Source organism: Leptosomus discolor, chromosome 1 (assembly GCF_034619465.1).
Source record: "Leptosomus discolor isolate bLepDis1 chromosome 1, bLepDis1.hap2, whole genome shotgun sequence".
Classification (NCBI taxonomy): Eukaryota; Metazoa; Chordata; class Aves; order Leptosomiformes; family Leptosomidae; genus Leptosomus; species Leptosomus discolor.
Genome location: NC_141391.1, coordinates 67,685,218 through 67,703,080, shown reverse-complemented (window position 1 = coordinate 67,703,080; position 17,863 = coordinate 67,685,218). Strand labels below are relative to the sequence as shown.

Here is a 17,863-nt window from a genome sequence, read left to right as displayed (position 1 = left end):
CGAGTGAACGAAGTTAATGTTTTATTAACATTGACATCGAGCTCCTGATGGGTTCTGGGGAAACCTAAAGCAGCTGAAGCAGGTATGGCGTGTGGGGAGCTCTGCCTAAAGCAGGCTTAGCCACTGCTGGCCGAGGTGTGCCAGCATCCAGTTCTGCTAGGGGCAACGTCTCCAAAGGATAACTTCGCAGGCTGGATCTAACCTTTATGGCGCAGTGCTCCAGAAGAGGCCTTCAAGCTTGCTAATTGTGTGAACCAGTGGGAGAGGAAGGGGCTTCACCTCCCTCTTTGTACATAAAAATTCAGCTACCTCTGATCACAGCAGGGCAGCTCTCCCAAACACATTCTCCACTATTTATTTGGAAAGTCTGGGCCTTCCCGAGGCCAGGCTTTGCTTTTCTCACAGGCTTTTCTCACATCTATGTCGGCAAAAGAAGGAAAACGCAGAGAGCCTGCCTAGACCTGCCTGCCACCATGCCTGGTCTGGGAAGGAGAGCATGCCCAGGGCTCCCATCAAAAACGGTGCTAGCATGGCTGCCCACCCTGGGACAGGAACCCAGGCTGTGGTCTCCCTTCTAGCCTTGTGCCACCCCCACGCTCCTGCACAACCTTCCCCTTCGGCTGTCCTTCCCTTCAGTGGCCAGCCCAAGGTCAGCGATGCAGGCATTAAATACCAGCCAGGGAAAGCAAACATCAGTCCCACTTCGAGCAGCTCTGAGTACGTTAAACAGGACAAAAGGCTCCGGGTCAAACAGTTGGCACTGCAAAGGGACCGGGGCTGGCTGCAACAGCAGCACCATGGCAGTGTGCTGGGTGCTGACAGGCAGCCCTGCGCGGTCGGAAGGGGAAGGCGAGCACTGGTTGAATCCTGATGGACTATACAGCAAGAGGGTGCTTAGAGCAGCAACCCTCCTGTGTGGACGTGAGAAGTCACCTGTCAGTAGTGTCCTGAGAAACTACTGCAGTGGCCAGGAGTCCTTCAGTAGAGCCCATCGCTCCACCCTACCTTGATAAACCTCTTCAGACAGGCAACGCTCGCTTTCGCTCACATGCACAATCTTTCCATGAGAATCCCATGTTTGTCACAGCTGCACACGGGTCGTACTTCCCCCTCCTGCTCTGCCAGCAGGTTTCTCAACCCGACTTGCCCCCTGCGTTTGCTGCATCACCACACACAGGCATCAGTGCCCTCTGCTCACCGCTTTCCATCTCCAGTATTTCATCCACTTCACGTGGCAAGAGACATGAAGAGGGAGGTTCTCCTGGCCTCCTGTGCAATTCAGTGGGTAAATAAAGGTATTAAGGCCTTTCATCAGCTCCATGCAGCCAGATTTCACTCATTGTTCAGAAAAACTCTCAGAGGCAAAATCTGTCATTACAAATCTTTGCTCCTTTCATCACAAACTTTTCCTCCAGTCTTTCAGGGGAAACACGAAGTTCTGAGTCAGTTTGTTTGCAGGGAGGTGGAAAATCCCCAGGTTCCCAATGGGAAATTTCTACACTCAGTACTTATGCACGTAAGAAGGTGCAGCTCTTGACAGCCCTTCTTTTGTCATGGTCTCTGCTGCTGTTAAGCCTAAGAGGGACAGGGAATGAGCCCATGAAGACAAGGTGGCTGTTCCTGGCTCGGGAGCAGGCTGCCCACATCCACAGCATGCAGCATGGCCCTGAGTCTCCTCCAAGCCCCTTGCAGTACCTCTTTGGCCCCACCAAAGATATAATCAATATTTTTGCATGCTTTTCCAGGTCTAGGTCTTGGAAAAGGGGAGGGCTGTGAAGCAAGCAGCCCATCAAGGGGCTTCTTGTGACATGAAACAGATGGGACCTGTTGCGTGCTCAGGGATGGGGCTGATCCATGTGGGTGATCAGGCTTGTTGCTGCTTTTCTTTAGCAGTGGTTGTGCTCCTGGAGTCCTGTTGGCCGATTCTACCTTTATTATGTGAATTACTACACTGGTTTTTGTTTTTTTAAGGTAAGCTATTTAATAAACATAAACCTGGAAAATGCATACTTTCCAATTTCAAGGTAAAGCTGCCACAGAAAGAAGGTATGATTTTCTTCCCATGAAGCACCCCTTGCCTGAAAATAGTTTTGAGTCTTGCCCTCACCCACAACACGGGCAGCAAGAGAAGCTTTACAAAGGCAGTGCTACTTTTCAGAAAAATGCTTCAAAACACATTTAAATTCATGCAAAGTCTGCACCAGAGTATCCTGGTTCAGTGAATCACCGTAGGCACAGAAGAAGAGCTGTGATTGCAAATGACTGTCACATGCCTGCACATGCACACTCAAGGGGACATGTGTACAGCCACCCTGACGGGCTCACCTTCCAGAAGGAACGAACCCATCTGCTGAAGCAGGAGGACCTGTGAGTGGGAGATGGAGAGGATGGAGAGGAAGGGCAGAAAGGAGAGCAGTTCCTCTGGCAGCAGCAATGGAGAGACAGGGAAGCGGTTTGCAGCCTTTGACCAGACCTGACTGGAGGAGAGGTTGAAATGTCAAAATATCCAAAGTATAAAAACCTGAAATTTTAAAATGTTCCATTTTGGTTCAGTTCAGTGTCAGGCTGGGTTAGCCTCTGTTGTCATGTCACTTAAGGACATCTTCTGCCCTGGACAGGGTCATGGGACAGGCTTCATGGCCAGGCACTGTGGTGTCTGCTGAGGAAATCCCCCTGTAGCATTTCTAAGCATTTTTCAGCAGAGGTGGGATATTGCTGAGGTTGAATGGTCGAGAGAGGTTCTCTCTCTGGAACTGGGCTCTTCTCGGTGGTGACCAATGACAGGACAAGGGGCAATGGGTGCAAGCTGGAGCATAGGAGGTTCCACATTAACATAAGGAAAAACTTTTTCACTGTGAGGGTGACAGAGCACTGGGACAGGCTGCCCAGAGAGGCTGTGGAGTCTCCTTCTCTGGAGACATTCAAAACCCGCCTGGGTGCATTCCTGTGTGACCTACTCTAGGTGGTCCTGCTCTGGCAGGGGGGTTGGACTAGATGATCTTTTGAGGTCCCTTCCAAGCCCTGACGTTCTGTGATTCTGTGATGGGCGTGATGGAGAGCAGCCACCAAAGGGTTTGGCAGCTGCTGCTATGCTGAGTTAGTGCGGTACAAGAGCTCTCAGGGAGAGAGGAGCAGAGCTGCTTGGGGCTGTCGCAGGGGTTCTCTGTCCTTTCCCACCAGGGCTGTGGGACCTCCAACATCAGGTTCCCCTGACACTAAAGATGGCGCAGTGTACACTCTCATAAATTTCAGCAACAGACCTGGAAGTGACAAATACAGAAGTGCAGGACAAAACCCAAAGCTTTTCTCCATGAGGGTGGTCACTGCAGGAACAGGAGCCCCGAGAGGCGGTGCAGTCTCCATCCTTGAAGACACTAAAAACTCAGCTGGGTGCAACCCTGCCCAATGTGCAGTACCCTTGGGGCTGGCCCTGCCTTTATAAGGGGTTGGTATAGGTAACCACAAAAAGTCCCTTCCCAAAAAGACCATCCTGTGCAGCTACAATCCTAATCTATTTTTAATTAGCAGGATGTGAACCACAAAAGGACATCTGACACTGAAAACCTGTAATAGTGGTTACCTAGTCCAACAAGTTGAGCTATGGTTAATGAAGATGTTAAAAAGCCCCAGCACCAGTGCTGGACCCTGAGGGACACCGCTCCATACTGGTTGCCGCTGGGTGTCCACCCGCTGAGCACTGCGCTGTGGTCCCGGCTGCCAGCCGCCATTCATCCCTGTGCTCCTCCCTGAGCTGATGCACAGGTCCCTGTCTGGCTGCCACGTCTCCAGCTCTGCTGACATCAAATTGGGTGACGTCAAATTGGAAAGCCTCCACGCTTGCCCACCAGCCCACTCATCTCAGGAGAAAACACCCAGGCTGGTGGGCACCACACGCCCTTAGTTAATCCCAGCCACCTTCTTGTCTTCCATGCGCTTGCAAATAGCTTCCAAGAGGAGTTGTGTACTTAATGAGTAGTTACTTATTTTCTAACCAATCCCATTTCTTTAATTATATTTAGAAGTCATGCAAGTGAAAAGCAGTTTTTAGTGAAAATTGTTTCTGCAGTAATCCGTCTAGTGTTACATGGGAAGGGCCTCTTCACAGCACCAAGCCACTGCCACAGGCTGGTAGAGCAGGTGGCACCATTTCCACAGCCAAGTCTTGTCTTTAAGGTCAATGCTGGCTCAAAAGTCCTAGTGATTTCTTCAATAAAATGGAAGTTTCTCAGTTCACATCTACTGATGTATCACTCTCTCTCCAAATACTGACATCTTTCATTTTCAATGAGACGCATCTGACATTTTCATTAACAATTTCCAGTACTGGAAGAGAAATCTGAGAGAGAAACCATCTTAACATAGCCGCCTACTCTTATACGACTTTGTTTTTCTTCTGGTTTTTTATGTAAATGCATTTTTGTAATTTATTGTCTATAGTATGTTTATGTATTTATGTATTTAATGCATCAGTTGAAATCATGAACATTATATAAGGATATAATATAATTATACTATTTTTGTTTACACTTCTGTATTAATGTGGTTAATGCATTTATCTAATTTGTATTCTTGCAGCTTCTAGTCAGAACAGATTTTCAGCTGTAATATTGCTGTGCTTTATTCTTACGTTTTATTGTAAATACTGCTGTTAACTTGGTGCATTTTCATTTTCAGTTTTTACTGAACTTTACTATCTCCAGTTTAGAAATAAGGAAAAATAATTTAAATCACCCACTTAAATCATTTAGCTTTCTTACTCTTGCCTAATATAGCCAGCACTGTTAATCGAGGTTAGCAGATTACATGCAGGTTATAGGCAGCTTTAAAAGCAGCCAGGCCCTCCCCCTCTGAAATCTGGCTTTCCTTCAACTATAATTTTCCTGCCTGTTCTGTAATATGCAAATCCTGACAAATTTCTTTGACCTCGTTGGGATGAAAGCAGCCAACGCTGCTCCTCTCCCATTGCCCACACGGTCCCGCTGAGCTGCCCCATGCCTTTCTCGCCCTCCCGCTCGTGGCTCTGCCCTCCTGGTTTTACAACCTCCTTCACGCTGTGTGGCCACACCGGGGGAAGTGGTGCTGAACTCAGCAGAGCTTTAGGTTCCCCAGCCAGTGACAGATGGGAACAGACGGGATATAATGTAGGAGAGAAGAGCACATGAAATCCTTGGCCTCGGTTTCGTTAGAGCACAAACTCCTGAGTTTTGAGAGGCTCCATTTCGCCTCCTGTGCAGACACTTGCACCCTGCTGATTTCTACATCATCTTCACCATGTGAAAAGAGAAGTAACAACATTTTCCTTTTGAACATAATTTGGCATTTAATTTCATTATTAATAATTTAATTTGTTGCTTAGATTTAGTTACTTACTGAAGTCCATGTACTGTTAAATTACCTCCTTTCTGCAAGCAGTACAGAGAGTGCTCTTTCTTCAGAAAGCCTCTGACTCCACATCTCACCGAGTCCAGTTGCTCCCCTCCATCAGTTGAACCTCAAGAGCTCCTGCTCCATACAGAAAAAGTTAAATGCTGCTGAAGACCTGCTACTTCCCTCCCTGCTTTTCCCCCTAACCTCTTCACACCTCTGCTCTTATTTCTGAAACTGCTACAGGGGAACCTCCACAAGCCTTGTAACCTCTGGGCAGCTGTTTCACAATTTTCAGGACACTGCCCAGTCTCCTTGTCTTATTTCTTGTCTTATTTTAACTAAAAAAAAATCAACACATTTGGCCTGAATATCAGTCAGCTCATGGTGCAATGACTGAAAGTACCTTTCTCTTCATCCTCCTCTCCTTTCTATGGGAAAGCCAAATTGGTCAAGTGTCTGTAAATCTTATGTTTCTTTTACTTGGCCTGACTCCTAAACAAATTAGTGGCTATTATGCTAAACTGTCACACTGCCTGATCTGAGGCTGAAAAGTACAATACAACTCTCTCTACATTCAGAAACTCAGCATTATTTAGCTGACAGAATAACCCTGCCATATTACTCCAGCTGACAGGCTCAGTTACAGCTGTCTCAATGTCCAAATAACCCAAAGTCTCTCAGCTAACCTTATATATATGCCCATTTTAAAGACTTTGCCCCCACAATGTGTTCTGTGAAGTGAATAAAAGGGAGGGCATGCCAATACAAGTTAAAACATATGAAACCCAGGCCCTGCTGAATTCGTCAGGCAATTTCACGGTTCGACATTACTGGGGTTCACTAAGAGAATAAGAGCACTAGCAAACAACTTTGACAAGCAGCAAGGACACCAGTGAGCCCAGAAGGGCTTTCTGAAACCCAAGCTCCCCTTGCAGCAGGGGCATTCAGGGAGCCCATGGGCCCTGCCATTTGCTGTGTGCCCTTTGCTTTTCTGTCCACGGGGAGCTGCTGGGGACACTTTTGAGCCCTGCTCCTCTGTGCATAGAGCAAGCCCAGGGCTGGGCATCTGCCTCTGAATGCACCAGAGCCTTTGGTTTAAAGCAGATGGAAAAGGTGGTTAAATGACACCTGTACGTTCTCATATACCTGTATGGCAAAACTTTTATTATACATACTCTGAAGCTGAGTTAGCACCATCAGAGATCACCTAAAAACATTCCCCACAGAAAACAGAAAAACATTTATCTTAATTTCCCCAGCTGCCCAGCGTGGCAAACATTCTGGGAAACAGTGCTTTTCCCCATCTCGCTCCCACTGCGATCCCCTGTACCCCAACAGATGGCTACAGGTTGTAGTGGGAGAATTACATCCACTATTTGCAGGTTAACTGGGGAAAAAAAAAAAAAAAAAAAAAAAAGAAAACCCAGAGAGAAACAACTTCTCCTTCGCTTTATCTGCTCTGATAACAGCTATCACACTGCGTCTATTGCAAGCCCTGTGGGCACTCGGCAAAACGCGTAACTCTGACGGTCTGCTAAGGCAGTCAAGAGAAAGGAGAAGGGCATTTGATAGGAACTAACTTTTCCTTGCCAGCCTCAACACTAGCATTATCAACGCCCTTTATAAAGAACTGTACCTGCGTGGGTTGATAATGGTGAGCAGGGGTTTTCATTGGTATAGGAAGTAATCTCGGTGACCTTCAGTGGAGAAAAAGGTATAAAAACCAAAGTGTTTTTCTTGGGCAACCGTTTGGGCACCAGTTGAACTTCTTAGTTTCCAAAGAGGACACGTTTCGGGGAAATTTTGTGAGAAAATGGCAACTTTAAACGAAAAAAAGACCTGCAGCGAACGGATGGAAAATTTCCGTCGTTTTGTCTGGAATCCAGAAACAAAGCTTTTCATGGGAAGGACCTTAATTAACTGGGGTAGGTTTTCACATGCAAGAGTCTTCTTTTCCTTCTGGTATGCTTAAAAACGTTGGGTGGGGGTCATCCTAATGACTGGGACATAATATGGTCGCAGATATTTTGTAGTTGTTGAAGACATCAGTTCTTGTATATGCTTCTGAGCTGCTTTTGGGGTGGACCTATAAGCCAAATCAATTAGATCAAAATATTGATCCAAGCAGTTAATCCAAACATAACAAGACTTCAAACTGGTTTTGGACCGAATACTTCAAAAGGACAAAACACACTAACAGTTAACTTATTAATAGCCAAGGGTGATAGTTACAGTGTGGTTCTGACACTGCTGATTAAAGGGGGTTCTGGTGTATGGAGAATTTTGCTTAATTGGTGGGTTTTGTCCAATCCTCTGGAAACACGTTTTGCTTTTCTGAAATTGCTTTCTAAACTATTGTCTTCTCAGTAGATCTTCTCTCTTACCACTGCATGCTGGTGCATATTTCAGCTGAGCCTCCCTGCCTGTAGCCAAACTTGTGTCTACAACAACAACAACGTGTTTTCTAATCTACATTCTGGGAAGGGTAGCCCTGACCAGTGTAAGGAAGACCCCTGCTCTTCCCACAGACTGTCAGAGTAGCTGCAAGTTTCCAGGAGATTTTTTTTTCTGCTGTGAAGCCTGTGAGTGTAGCTTATTGGCTGCTCTTGAAACCAGAATTTTACAGACCATGAAACCGAAATGTGAGCCTTCCCAGTTCGGAGAGAAGAAGGTGCTACAAGGTGCTGATGACTACAGGGAGCGGTTCCTCACAGCTCCCCCTACCCCCACAGAATAACCCCTGGCTGCTTGTAAGGCACCAGTGGCATATAGGACACATTATGCACATACAGACAGAAACACAACATTATTCTGCGTCTCACACCAGAATAAAATAGCAAGACGACACATTTTGCTGAAGGTGGTTTCAGCTGTAAAAGGCAGTGAAGTGATACAGGTCTAAAATCAACACGCCTGAAATACTGACGTCTGCCATCCAAGTAACACAAGGAGCAACTTGTTTTTGTCAAAGAAATACCTTGGCTATGTTGCTTAGTCCATGTGTAATAAGTAGATAAATGGTCTTAATACATGAAGTTACTTCAGGAAGCCACACAATCTTTTAAGCTTTAAATAATCTAAGATAAGCACAAATTACTTCAAAAATCCTTGTAAAACTCAACAAATTTAAGCCAAATTTTTCTAGAATAATGCTCTTTTGAGCATGGAGAAAAAGTTCCAAAACACCTGTCCCTTCACAGGGAAAATCTCCCTGGGGCCAAGGATGGTAAGGAGAAGGCTGCCACTGCCGGGGTGGTCTGGCCATGGAAGGATCACTGCACCACTTTGCTCAAAAAATGAGATTTTTCCCTCATTTTTTTCCACAGTGTGGATCAGCCTGTACTACCTGGCTTTCTACGTGGTGATGTCGGGGCTGTTCGCGCTCTCTATTTATTCTTTAATGAGGACGGTGAATCCGTACGAGCCAGATTACCAAGACCAGCTGAAATCCCCAGGTACTGCCATGGTCCACCCTGCTGCTGCCTGGGGAGCGGGGGCGGGAGGGGGGGATTAAACTCCCCCAGAGTCCCACGGCAGCTGTGTGGGGCTGGGCTGGGCTGAGAGGCATCAGCAGAGCCCAGGCCCAAGGGGAGACAAATGTTGAATAAATCAGGCCAATTCTGCCCAAATGATCCCTGCAAAGTTTAACCTCTGCCTGAAAACACTTTTAGGCTTTAAAGAAAAAAAAAAAAAAAAAAAAAAAAAGGAGGGGGGGCATATTTATTTCACTTCTTAATTTTTATATATATATATATTTTTTTACATGTAAATATATACTTCCTCTCCCCAAGGGCGGGGGTCAGCCCCTGAGGAAACCCTGGTTTCTGCTCCAGCCCCCCCAAGCACCCCAGAAGGTTTTGGGGTGCCTGCAAGAGGGAGCGGCACGGGGGTGAGCAGCCTGGGGTCAGTATTTCCAGGTTAGCCATCAGCATGAAAAGTCCCTGGGAGAACAGGAATCCCTCCCCGCTGGGGTGTGCTGTGCCAGCAAACAAACAAGTAAAAATAAAACAAAGACATACGGGATTAGGAATAAAGATCTGTGGGACACGAAGTGAGACTGGGGAGATCATCAGCAAGAGATCATCAGTGCACACTGCTAAAACTTCACTCTCCTAAGGGCTTGTTTTCACAGTGGGAGGGGAAAAAAATTACTTTTTCGAAGCTGTGCACTTAAAAATTATTCTGTGTGCTGCTGTTGTATTTTAAAGGTTCTTCTCCCAATATTCAGTAAGTTTAGTGCTTGAAGGCAAAATAATTCCTGTAAAATACTCAGTGTGGTTTTTTCAAAAGCCGTTTCTCACACTGCGGTACAATCTGTTTCTTTAACCTGATGTGACGATTGTAAATGTTATTGTTAACAAGTCCTGGGGAAAGCCAGCGCAATTGCTGGAATGATTTTTCAGGCTGCTCTGGTAACAGCACAGATGCACATGAAAAGAGTTAGCAGTAGCAAAGGCTTTAGGTTTTTTGTTGAACAACTCAGAGCTGAGATGGCTTCCGTATGTGGTTAAATCCTCTCCAGCAAAGCCTGGGCATCTCCCACACTTACAACAATGAGTCTTGATGTGGTGTAATTGCTATTGTCAGTTTAAATAAACAAATCTGTGCCTGGCACCTCTCCTCTGCTTTGCCTTCCCTTTTCTTCCCCCCATGAAGGTGTAACGTTACGACCTGACGTTTATGGGGATAGAGGACTACAAATTTATTACAACGTATCCGACAACAAAACCTGGGAAGGTTTAGTGACAACCCTTCGGACTTTTCTGACAGGTAAAAATGAAGTTTCCTGCATAATATTGAAGAAACGTGCAGTCACATCTTCCATATTAGGTCTGAGGACCTTAAGTCAGTATTTCCATTTTCACAGAATCACAGAATGGTTTGGGTTGGAACGGACCTTGAAGACCATCCACTTCCAACCCACCTGCCATGGGCAGGGACACCTTCCACTACATCAGGTTGCTCAAAGCCCCATCCAGCCTGGCCTTGAACACTGCCAGGGAGGGGGCAGCCACAGCTTCTCTGGGCAACCTGTGCCAGTGTCTCACCACCCTCACAGTGAAGAACTTCTTCCTAATATCTAATCTAAATCTCCCCTTTTTCAGTTTGAAACCGTTACTCTTCATCCTATCACACATTCCCTGATCAAGAGTCCCTCCCCACCTTTCCTGAAGGCCCCCTTTAAGTACTGGAAGGCCACTATAAGTTCTCCCCGGAGCCTTCTCTTCTCCAGGCTGAACAACCCCAACCCTCTCAGCCTGTCCTCACAGGGGACGTGCTCCCGCCCCCTGATCATCTTCATGGCCTCCTCTGGACCCACTCGAGCAGGTCCGTGTCTTTCTTGCACTGGGGGTCCCAGAGCTGGATGCAGTACTGCAGGTGGGGTCTCACCAGAGCAGAGTAGAAATTTTCTATTTGTCCTTCTGAAATCACAGATTCAAAGTGGAAAATGCATCTTCTGAAACGGACAAGCAAATCACTTCATAAATCTATAAATGAAACATATGTAAACATGCTACTAAAAGCAGAGCACTGCTTCAGAGCTTTTACCTTGTTTAATCCTAAATAGCCTTAATAAAATAGGCCAAGAGAAAAGTTTGAAGGAAGAGGGAGGAAAAAAGATCTTCAAAACTAGTCTCATCTAAATTACTCTAATACTGTCCGTGGCTACAAATATCAAAGTGTCATAATAAGTCTTGTGACGCCTTCGTATAGTATCATCAGAGAGTATAGTCAAAGTAGATTAGGTGCTCCATTTGCCTGTTTGTATCTTAACATGTTTATATTCCTTTTGAGCTTTAATACAATGTTTCTGTGTTTCTCATACACATATTGAGAAAAATTGTATTTGAAATTGACTTTAATACAGAGCTATCAACACAAATTGCCAGTCTTACTTTGATCTGTTTTTTCCCTTTGCCTGGGTATTCCAAAAAAAAAAAAACCAAACCAAACCAAAAACCAAAACCCAAACAATTTAAACTTTCCTCATTCCATCTAATCACAACTTCACTCGAGGTACGGTCTCCTATGATACAACCTCCAGCCTGATATTAGGATGCATAACTTACATATGAAAAACTTCAGAGGGGAATTTTTCTTTCTTCCTTCATACATTTAGCATATACGCCAGCTGCTCAGCATCTGAACATCAACTGCACCAGTGACACGTACTTCATTCAGGACACCTTTGACGGCCCGAATAAAACAAAACTATCCTGTAAATTTACCTCAGATATGCTTCAAAATTGCTCCGGCATCACAGATCCAACTTTTGGATTTCCAGAAGGAAAACCTTGTTTTATTATAAAAATGAACAGGGTAAGTACAAGCTCCAAGATGCTGAGTGCAGAGATGCAGAAAGAATTCACACCAAAAAAAAAACCTGACAGCTCAAGCTTCTGCTGGGGAGCTGCTACATCATCTGCTATCGTGAGCTCTAACCTCTGCTTTGTACTGGAAAGGAAAATTCATGTGCTTTTCCCAAGACAGCTCCAGAGTTATCAGAGAAATAGTGAGACTTGGTCAGCACCCCTAGGAAAGTAACACAGGGAAAACTGATCTGTAAACCAACTCTCTAAAGTTTTGGCTTTCGTTTAGTTTTGTTAGCATCTCCACAGCGCTCTCATCCAACGAACTAGTACACAAAACAGTTTCACTCTGCAATACCATGATCCTGTGCCTTCAGCTGAAGTGTTAAGATGCGACAGTGACTGAAGTGATTTCAGAGAGGTGACACTCGCACACCTTACTTCTCCAGGGGGCAAAGAAAATCTTTAGCAGAACCTATAAAACCAAAGTTTGTTGGTGAAAACCACCAACACATGTTTTTTGGAGAGGAAACAGGGAATCTTCTATGCTTCTTTTAATTTTTTCATGATACAAAGGCAAAAGCATTTTATTTTCCTTTTCAGGTAAAATTCTGAGCCTTCTGGTTCAATTTTGGTAGAAAGCAAAGAGCACAAATTCTCCTCCAGTTCCTAATAGACAAAAATCACTTGATTTTTGGTTTGGCTTGCACCCCAGACATTTTCAAGAATCTGTTCAAGATCTAACTGCGAGAGGAGAGCTGTGCCCCTAATTTTGGCAGGTGAAATGCAGGTTTTTCCCCAAAATGCTTTTGTCCCCTTCAGCAAGGCTGCACATGGGCCCTGGCAAGGAAAAGACGCATGGATAGTGCCAGGGCCGCTTTACCTCCTTTCACCTTTGCTGCTACAGGATGCAACCCCACTATTTTTGTAGGATCAGATGGGCCCAAGGGTTTCTGCCAAAGCCAAGGTTTTCTGACAACGCATAAGATGAAAAGCACAGAGATTCAGCTTTTCCTTTGTTGTTAGGTGATTAGCTGTTTAAGAGACCCCTGGCTGCCTGCGCATCAGAAAAAGCAAGTGGTACAAGTGGGTAAATGAGCTGGACTTGCCAGGAGGTGCAGCACGACCCTACAGCCCACCTGCAGCGCCCGTCCCAGGCAGCGCAGAGCCCAGCTTCCTAAACATCCAGCCATGACATGGTTTTTCACCCAGTACATGAGACGAGATGATCTGTTTGATCAGAACAGAAACGCAGAAACACATTAAGCATCCTCTGAAGCTCAGTAAACTGCTCATTTTTAGCTCAAAACAATTTCCCAGATGACCCAAGGGGTGTTTTCTATTTCAGATTATCAAGTTTTTCCCTGGCAACGGCACTGCACCAAGGGTGGACTGCACATATGTGGTAAGCGTATGAGGTCCGAGTCTCAAAAATTTCAAGCACTGCAGCTCTGATAGCAAGTGAAGTGCAGTTGTGACCAGAAAGATTACCCTGCAGCTCTGAAAATCAGATCATACTGGGAGTATTCTCAGCTCTGTGCAGTTTCTTGCACCAGCAGACATCCTAAGAACAACAACAAAAAAGTGTTAGCTTTATTTCAAATTACCTGAAAAATGGTTTTTCTGTGTTGCAGAGAAGAACATTTGCTGTTCGCTTTCAGCTCCCAGTAGTTCCACCGGGTTTGAATTTTGAGTTCACGCCTCAGAGCAGGTCCTTCACACCCTCTGCACATTTTGGCAGGTGCCCCCCATTCACTGAATTCACAACTGCTATGAACGAACACTTCCCTGTTCTTCTTGGCAATAGTAACAGCAGGAGATTTCCACTTTTAGGTGAAAAATGAAAATAAGACCGGCACTAAACAGGCTGCTGAACCTGAGCCTTAATACACACTACACAGCTTCTGGCAGCAGTAAAACACTTGCTCAGGGCTGGCTTACGATGGCCTAGCCAACAAAGCTTCTTTCTTACTTCACAAACAGGGTGACGAGTCTCGCCCACTGGAGGTGGACTACTACCCTGTGAATGGTACCTTCAGCCTGCACTACTTCCCCTACTATGGAAAAAAGTCACAGGTGGGTGCTCATGCATTTCATTATCACTTTTCTTTGTGTAATATTAAATGTATGGAGCATCTCTACAAACTTACGAGAACTGGAGAGGAAGCTAAGTTTAAGACTTCATTTTTAAACTGGTAATGTGAAATTAAAGTACTTTTTTTCCACTCCCTCCTAGCCCAGCTACAGCAATCCTTTGGTAGCTGTGAAATTTCTCAACATTACAAGGAATGTAGAGCATAAAATTGTGTGCAAAATCATCGGAGCTGGAATTACCTTTGACAACGTTCATGATCCATATGAAGGAAAAGTGGAATTTAAACTGAAAATAGAAGACTGAGCAGTAACAGAGACACTTCTGAAAAACCCATGTGGAGACTAAACTTACCTATTATCACATTCATCCCTATTTATTTTCTCACTATGATTTCCATATAAAATTACGCAAATCACAGTGCAAAGAGACATCGACTACCGAAAGATGACCCATATAGCTAAAAATCAAGGTACCACTCTTGGTGTGTGAAGGAGACGAGGACTATCTCAATGTACATAACTTAATATTCCATAGCTATGGTATGCTGCTGCCTTCACGCAGGTATTTGTACAACACAAGTTTCCTCTGAGCAGCTGTGCCTTCAAAGAAAATAAGTAGAGGAACAAAACATAATTTTGTCGTTTTTCAAACCATAATAAATAATTGATGTACGATACTAAAAAGTGAGAAATAATTAAGACACCTAGAAAAAGGAATCAATACTTTGAAATACTAGCAAGTTATTCTCAATCTCTCTTGTATAGGATGTATAAATTATAAACGTATATTAAAACTATCTGTATCCCAGTGCATTGGGTTTTTGTACTAGTCAGCCAAGTCAGATTTTTTGTAGTTGACAAATCAATGACTGCAAAAGAAGCAAACTTGAAATCTGCCCTCTGGTTTACAGATTTTATTGTACCACTTATAACTGCTGTATGTATATAATTTAATAAAAATGACTAGTAAGACTGTACATCCAGTTACTGCGTTCATTTAATTATTAGAGGTTGTCATTTGTTTGCTTGGGTTTTTTCCCCAGTAGAATAGCCCTGTATTGCAATGATGAGTTTTGGGTTACTTGGAATAACCTGGAAGATGCTGAAGTAACACTAAACCGTTAAGTGAATCTAAAATTTGAGAAGTCTAACTATACCACATATGATACAAAGACAAGACTGCTGTGTCTGTAGAGCACGCTTGTGTTAGGGTTCAGGATGCTCCAGTCAGAGAATAAACATTGCACAGAAAAAAACATATTCGAGAAAAGAAATTACGTGACACCTTCACTGCCTGCACATTTTAGGAAGCAGGCAGATGTAACAGGTCAACCTCCCTTACTACAGTGACATTCAGACAGCTTGCAGAAAGAACCCAGTTGGAGGGGAATATTTCCCCTTCGAAACCACAAATGCTGTTTGAGCCTTTCTTAGAAAAAATTGGGCATTCTGCATTTCAGAAACAGTAAGAAAATGCATCTTCATGTAAGATTTTTTTTTTGTCCCTTCTGGCCTTCCATATTTCAATTTTTACAGCGGGACTTCGCCTCTCTTCTAAGAGACTGAATGAAAATCAATCTTATACCCTTGTTGGAACACAGGTCTTCCCCATGCATCTTTGCAAAATAACACGTAACACAATAAAATAATAAAATGCTTTTGATAACAAAATAGTAATTAATGCTCAAAGGTAATTCAAGGTTGTCTATAAACAGGCCATTTAAATATATATCAAAAAACCCCGAGACCTCTTCCCTTGGTTCCTCTAACACACAGATTCTTTGCTGACTGTATTTGATTTAGCATCTACAACTTGCACATTCAAATCAGGCAATGAAGTATTACAAGCTCACATTTTAGTTAACACTACAGCACAACGCAGCAAGATGCTGAACAGATGTCCCATGGACTGGGCGTCTGCATAGCCACAGCTCCAGAAAACAGGCTAGACTGACTTTTTGTAAAGTCCTTTGACAGGATAAATACATAAATACATACAGGAAGTGTCCCTGTACTGACCAAAGGATGATGTGTTCTGAGGTCAACAAAGATTGTCATTCTGAATTTAGATTTCTCTTAAACTTTCAGCCATCTAAGATCATTTTCTTTCTTTACTGGAATGACAACTAATAATAACAACACAGACGTAAGGTTTTTGGCTAGTGTAGCTGAAGCAGAAAATCCATGTGAAAGCTCCAAGTGTATTAATCTGGGTACAGTTCGCATTAGCTTGCCCGAAACCCAAATACTAGCATACTTAAATAGCAGAAGGACCAGCACGCAAGTATTCTGTAACACTCCGATAGCACAGCCCAACCCTACGTACAAGCATTTCACATTAGTGAGCAACGTAACCAGCAAAGTCAGGCTTGCACGGTTGCACTTTGGAGACAATCCAAGCAACAGAAGTTACAAGATAAAGACCAAAATAAGCACAGGGGAAGGAAAAGGGGCAGGGCATCCTGCCCGAGGCACAAGAGGCATGACTGGCAAAAGCAAAACCAAGTTAAGTAGCAGCTGAACCCCCTTTAGGCAGCGTCGGGGTGAAAAGCACAAAACACTGACAATGATAGGGAAGAAATGAAGACAGACACTTCCTCTGGTGGAAGAGCTCTCCAGCCTGATCGCCTTCACCTTGGATGGAGACTAACAAGGACCTCGGCCACTCGTGCCAGCTGTGCAGCAGCAGCTCCACACTTCCAAGCTATTGTACACTCACAGTTAAATCAGTGTGCAAGTGTTACAGACTAACAGTTTTATATCCATAGCAATAATGGTTAATAATATGCAAGAACTAACCATTAGCACAAAGCACAGAGGAACAAATTCAGCAGTTTTCTGTTCAAGTTTAAAATGGCCTCATTTGTCAGTCTTTTGAGCACTCCCACTGCAAGTCACCCGTTTCTTAAGATAACACTCACACATGCAAAAATATATAGGTATACATACGTATATAGAGTAGTACACATACACATATACACAAATTCAGTTGCAACACAGAGACATTTATTAGACCAAACAATATAAATGGGAAAAAACAGTCAGGCTACATGGGTTTTTGGTTAGGAAACTGAAGCAGCGTATTTAAGAATGAAATACAAGTAAAAACAAATTCCTGCGTTCAGTTCGATGTTGGTCAACGAGGACACCTGCCAGAAAAGGCAGGGAGCCTGCGTCACTGGAGCAGCGGCGGGGGCAGGCGGGCGTTCCCAGGGATGACTGGGTGGCTGTCCGTGCCAGACTGTCCGCCTCTTTTCCTATCAGCTGGGCAACAGGGAGGTTAGCTGGCAGAAGAGGCAAAGGGAAGATAGTAACATGCCATGACACTACTATCATTGATGCCATGATTTTTTATATCCGGTAAGTTTTAGTTTCCAGACTTATCCCTTACAGGTGTTAAATAAAACTCCTGAACATCAGTGCAGTGAGAACAGAAACATAGCAGTTGCTTTGAGATGCATGTTCCTCTCAACACCTCCATCTATTCTTATGAATATTCATGACTGGTAAATCCAACAACTGTAATACAAAGTCCAATGTCTATTATTAAGTACAAGAGGATAAGATGGGACAAGAGGAAATGGCCTCAGGCTGCGCCAGGGGAGGTTTAGATTGGACATCAGGAAAAATTTCTTCACCGAAAGGGTTGTCAGGCATTGGAACAGGCTGCCCAGGGAAGTGGTGGAGCCACCATCCCTGGAGGTGTTTAAAAGACGTGTAGACGTGGTGCTTAGGGACATGGTTTAGTGGTGGACTAGCAGGTTAATGGTTGGACTCAATCTTAAAGGTGTTTTCCAACCTAAACTATTCTACTAAAAATGATGAAGAAAAATTCAGAGTGAAAAACACTGAAGAAAAGCTCCTTGATGCTTAAAGGAATTTTTGTGCTGAGACTACAGCAAGTTCAAAATGTTTGCCCTCTGCCTTTCAGAATTGCCAGGTACTATATATTAATAATTAAGTTTTTGCTTAATGGTCTCACATGATGCCATTGCTATTGCACTTGGGAATTCCTCTCATCATTTCATATAACTGGTTTTAATCTCTTACCTGTAATAAAAGTCAGGCAGAGATTGATCCTGCAGCAAATA

General features: G+C 44.2%; 1 protein-coding gene across 1 annotated transcript; it reads left to right on the top strand.

Moving 5' to 3' along the window:
• Positions 1-7,180: 7,180 nt before the first annotated feature.
• Positions 7,181-14,076, top strand: ATP4B (ATPase H+/K+ transporting subunit beta). Its single transcript, XM_086482109.1, has 7 exons — positions 7,181-7,292; positions 8,694-8,822; positions 10,024-10,137; positions 11,489-11,688; positions 13,027-13,083; positions 13,662-13,754; positions 13,915-14,076. The coding sequence occupies exons 1-7, from the start codon at positions 7,181-7,183 to the stop codon at positions 14,074-14,076; spliced, it is 867 nt and encodes a 288-aa protein (XP_086338235.1).
• The last annotated feature ends 3,787 nt before the right edge of the window (positions 14,077-17,863 follow it).

Bases quoted from the DNA above. Each gene is read 5' to 3' on its own strand.
- ATP4B (XM_086482109.1), top strand. From the start codon at position 7,181: ATGGCAACTTTAAACGAAAAAAAGACCTGCAGCGAACGGATGGAAAAT. The intron at 10,138-11,488 runs GTAAAAATGAAG...TCATACATTTAG, and splicing joins CCTTCGGACTTTTCTGACAG to CATATACGCCAGCTGCTCAG. The intron at 13,755-13,914 runs GTGGGTGCTCAT...ACTCCCTCCTAG, and splicing joins ACTATGGAAAAAAGTCACAG to CCCAGCTACAGCAATCCTTT.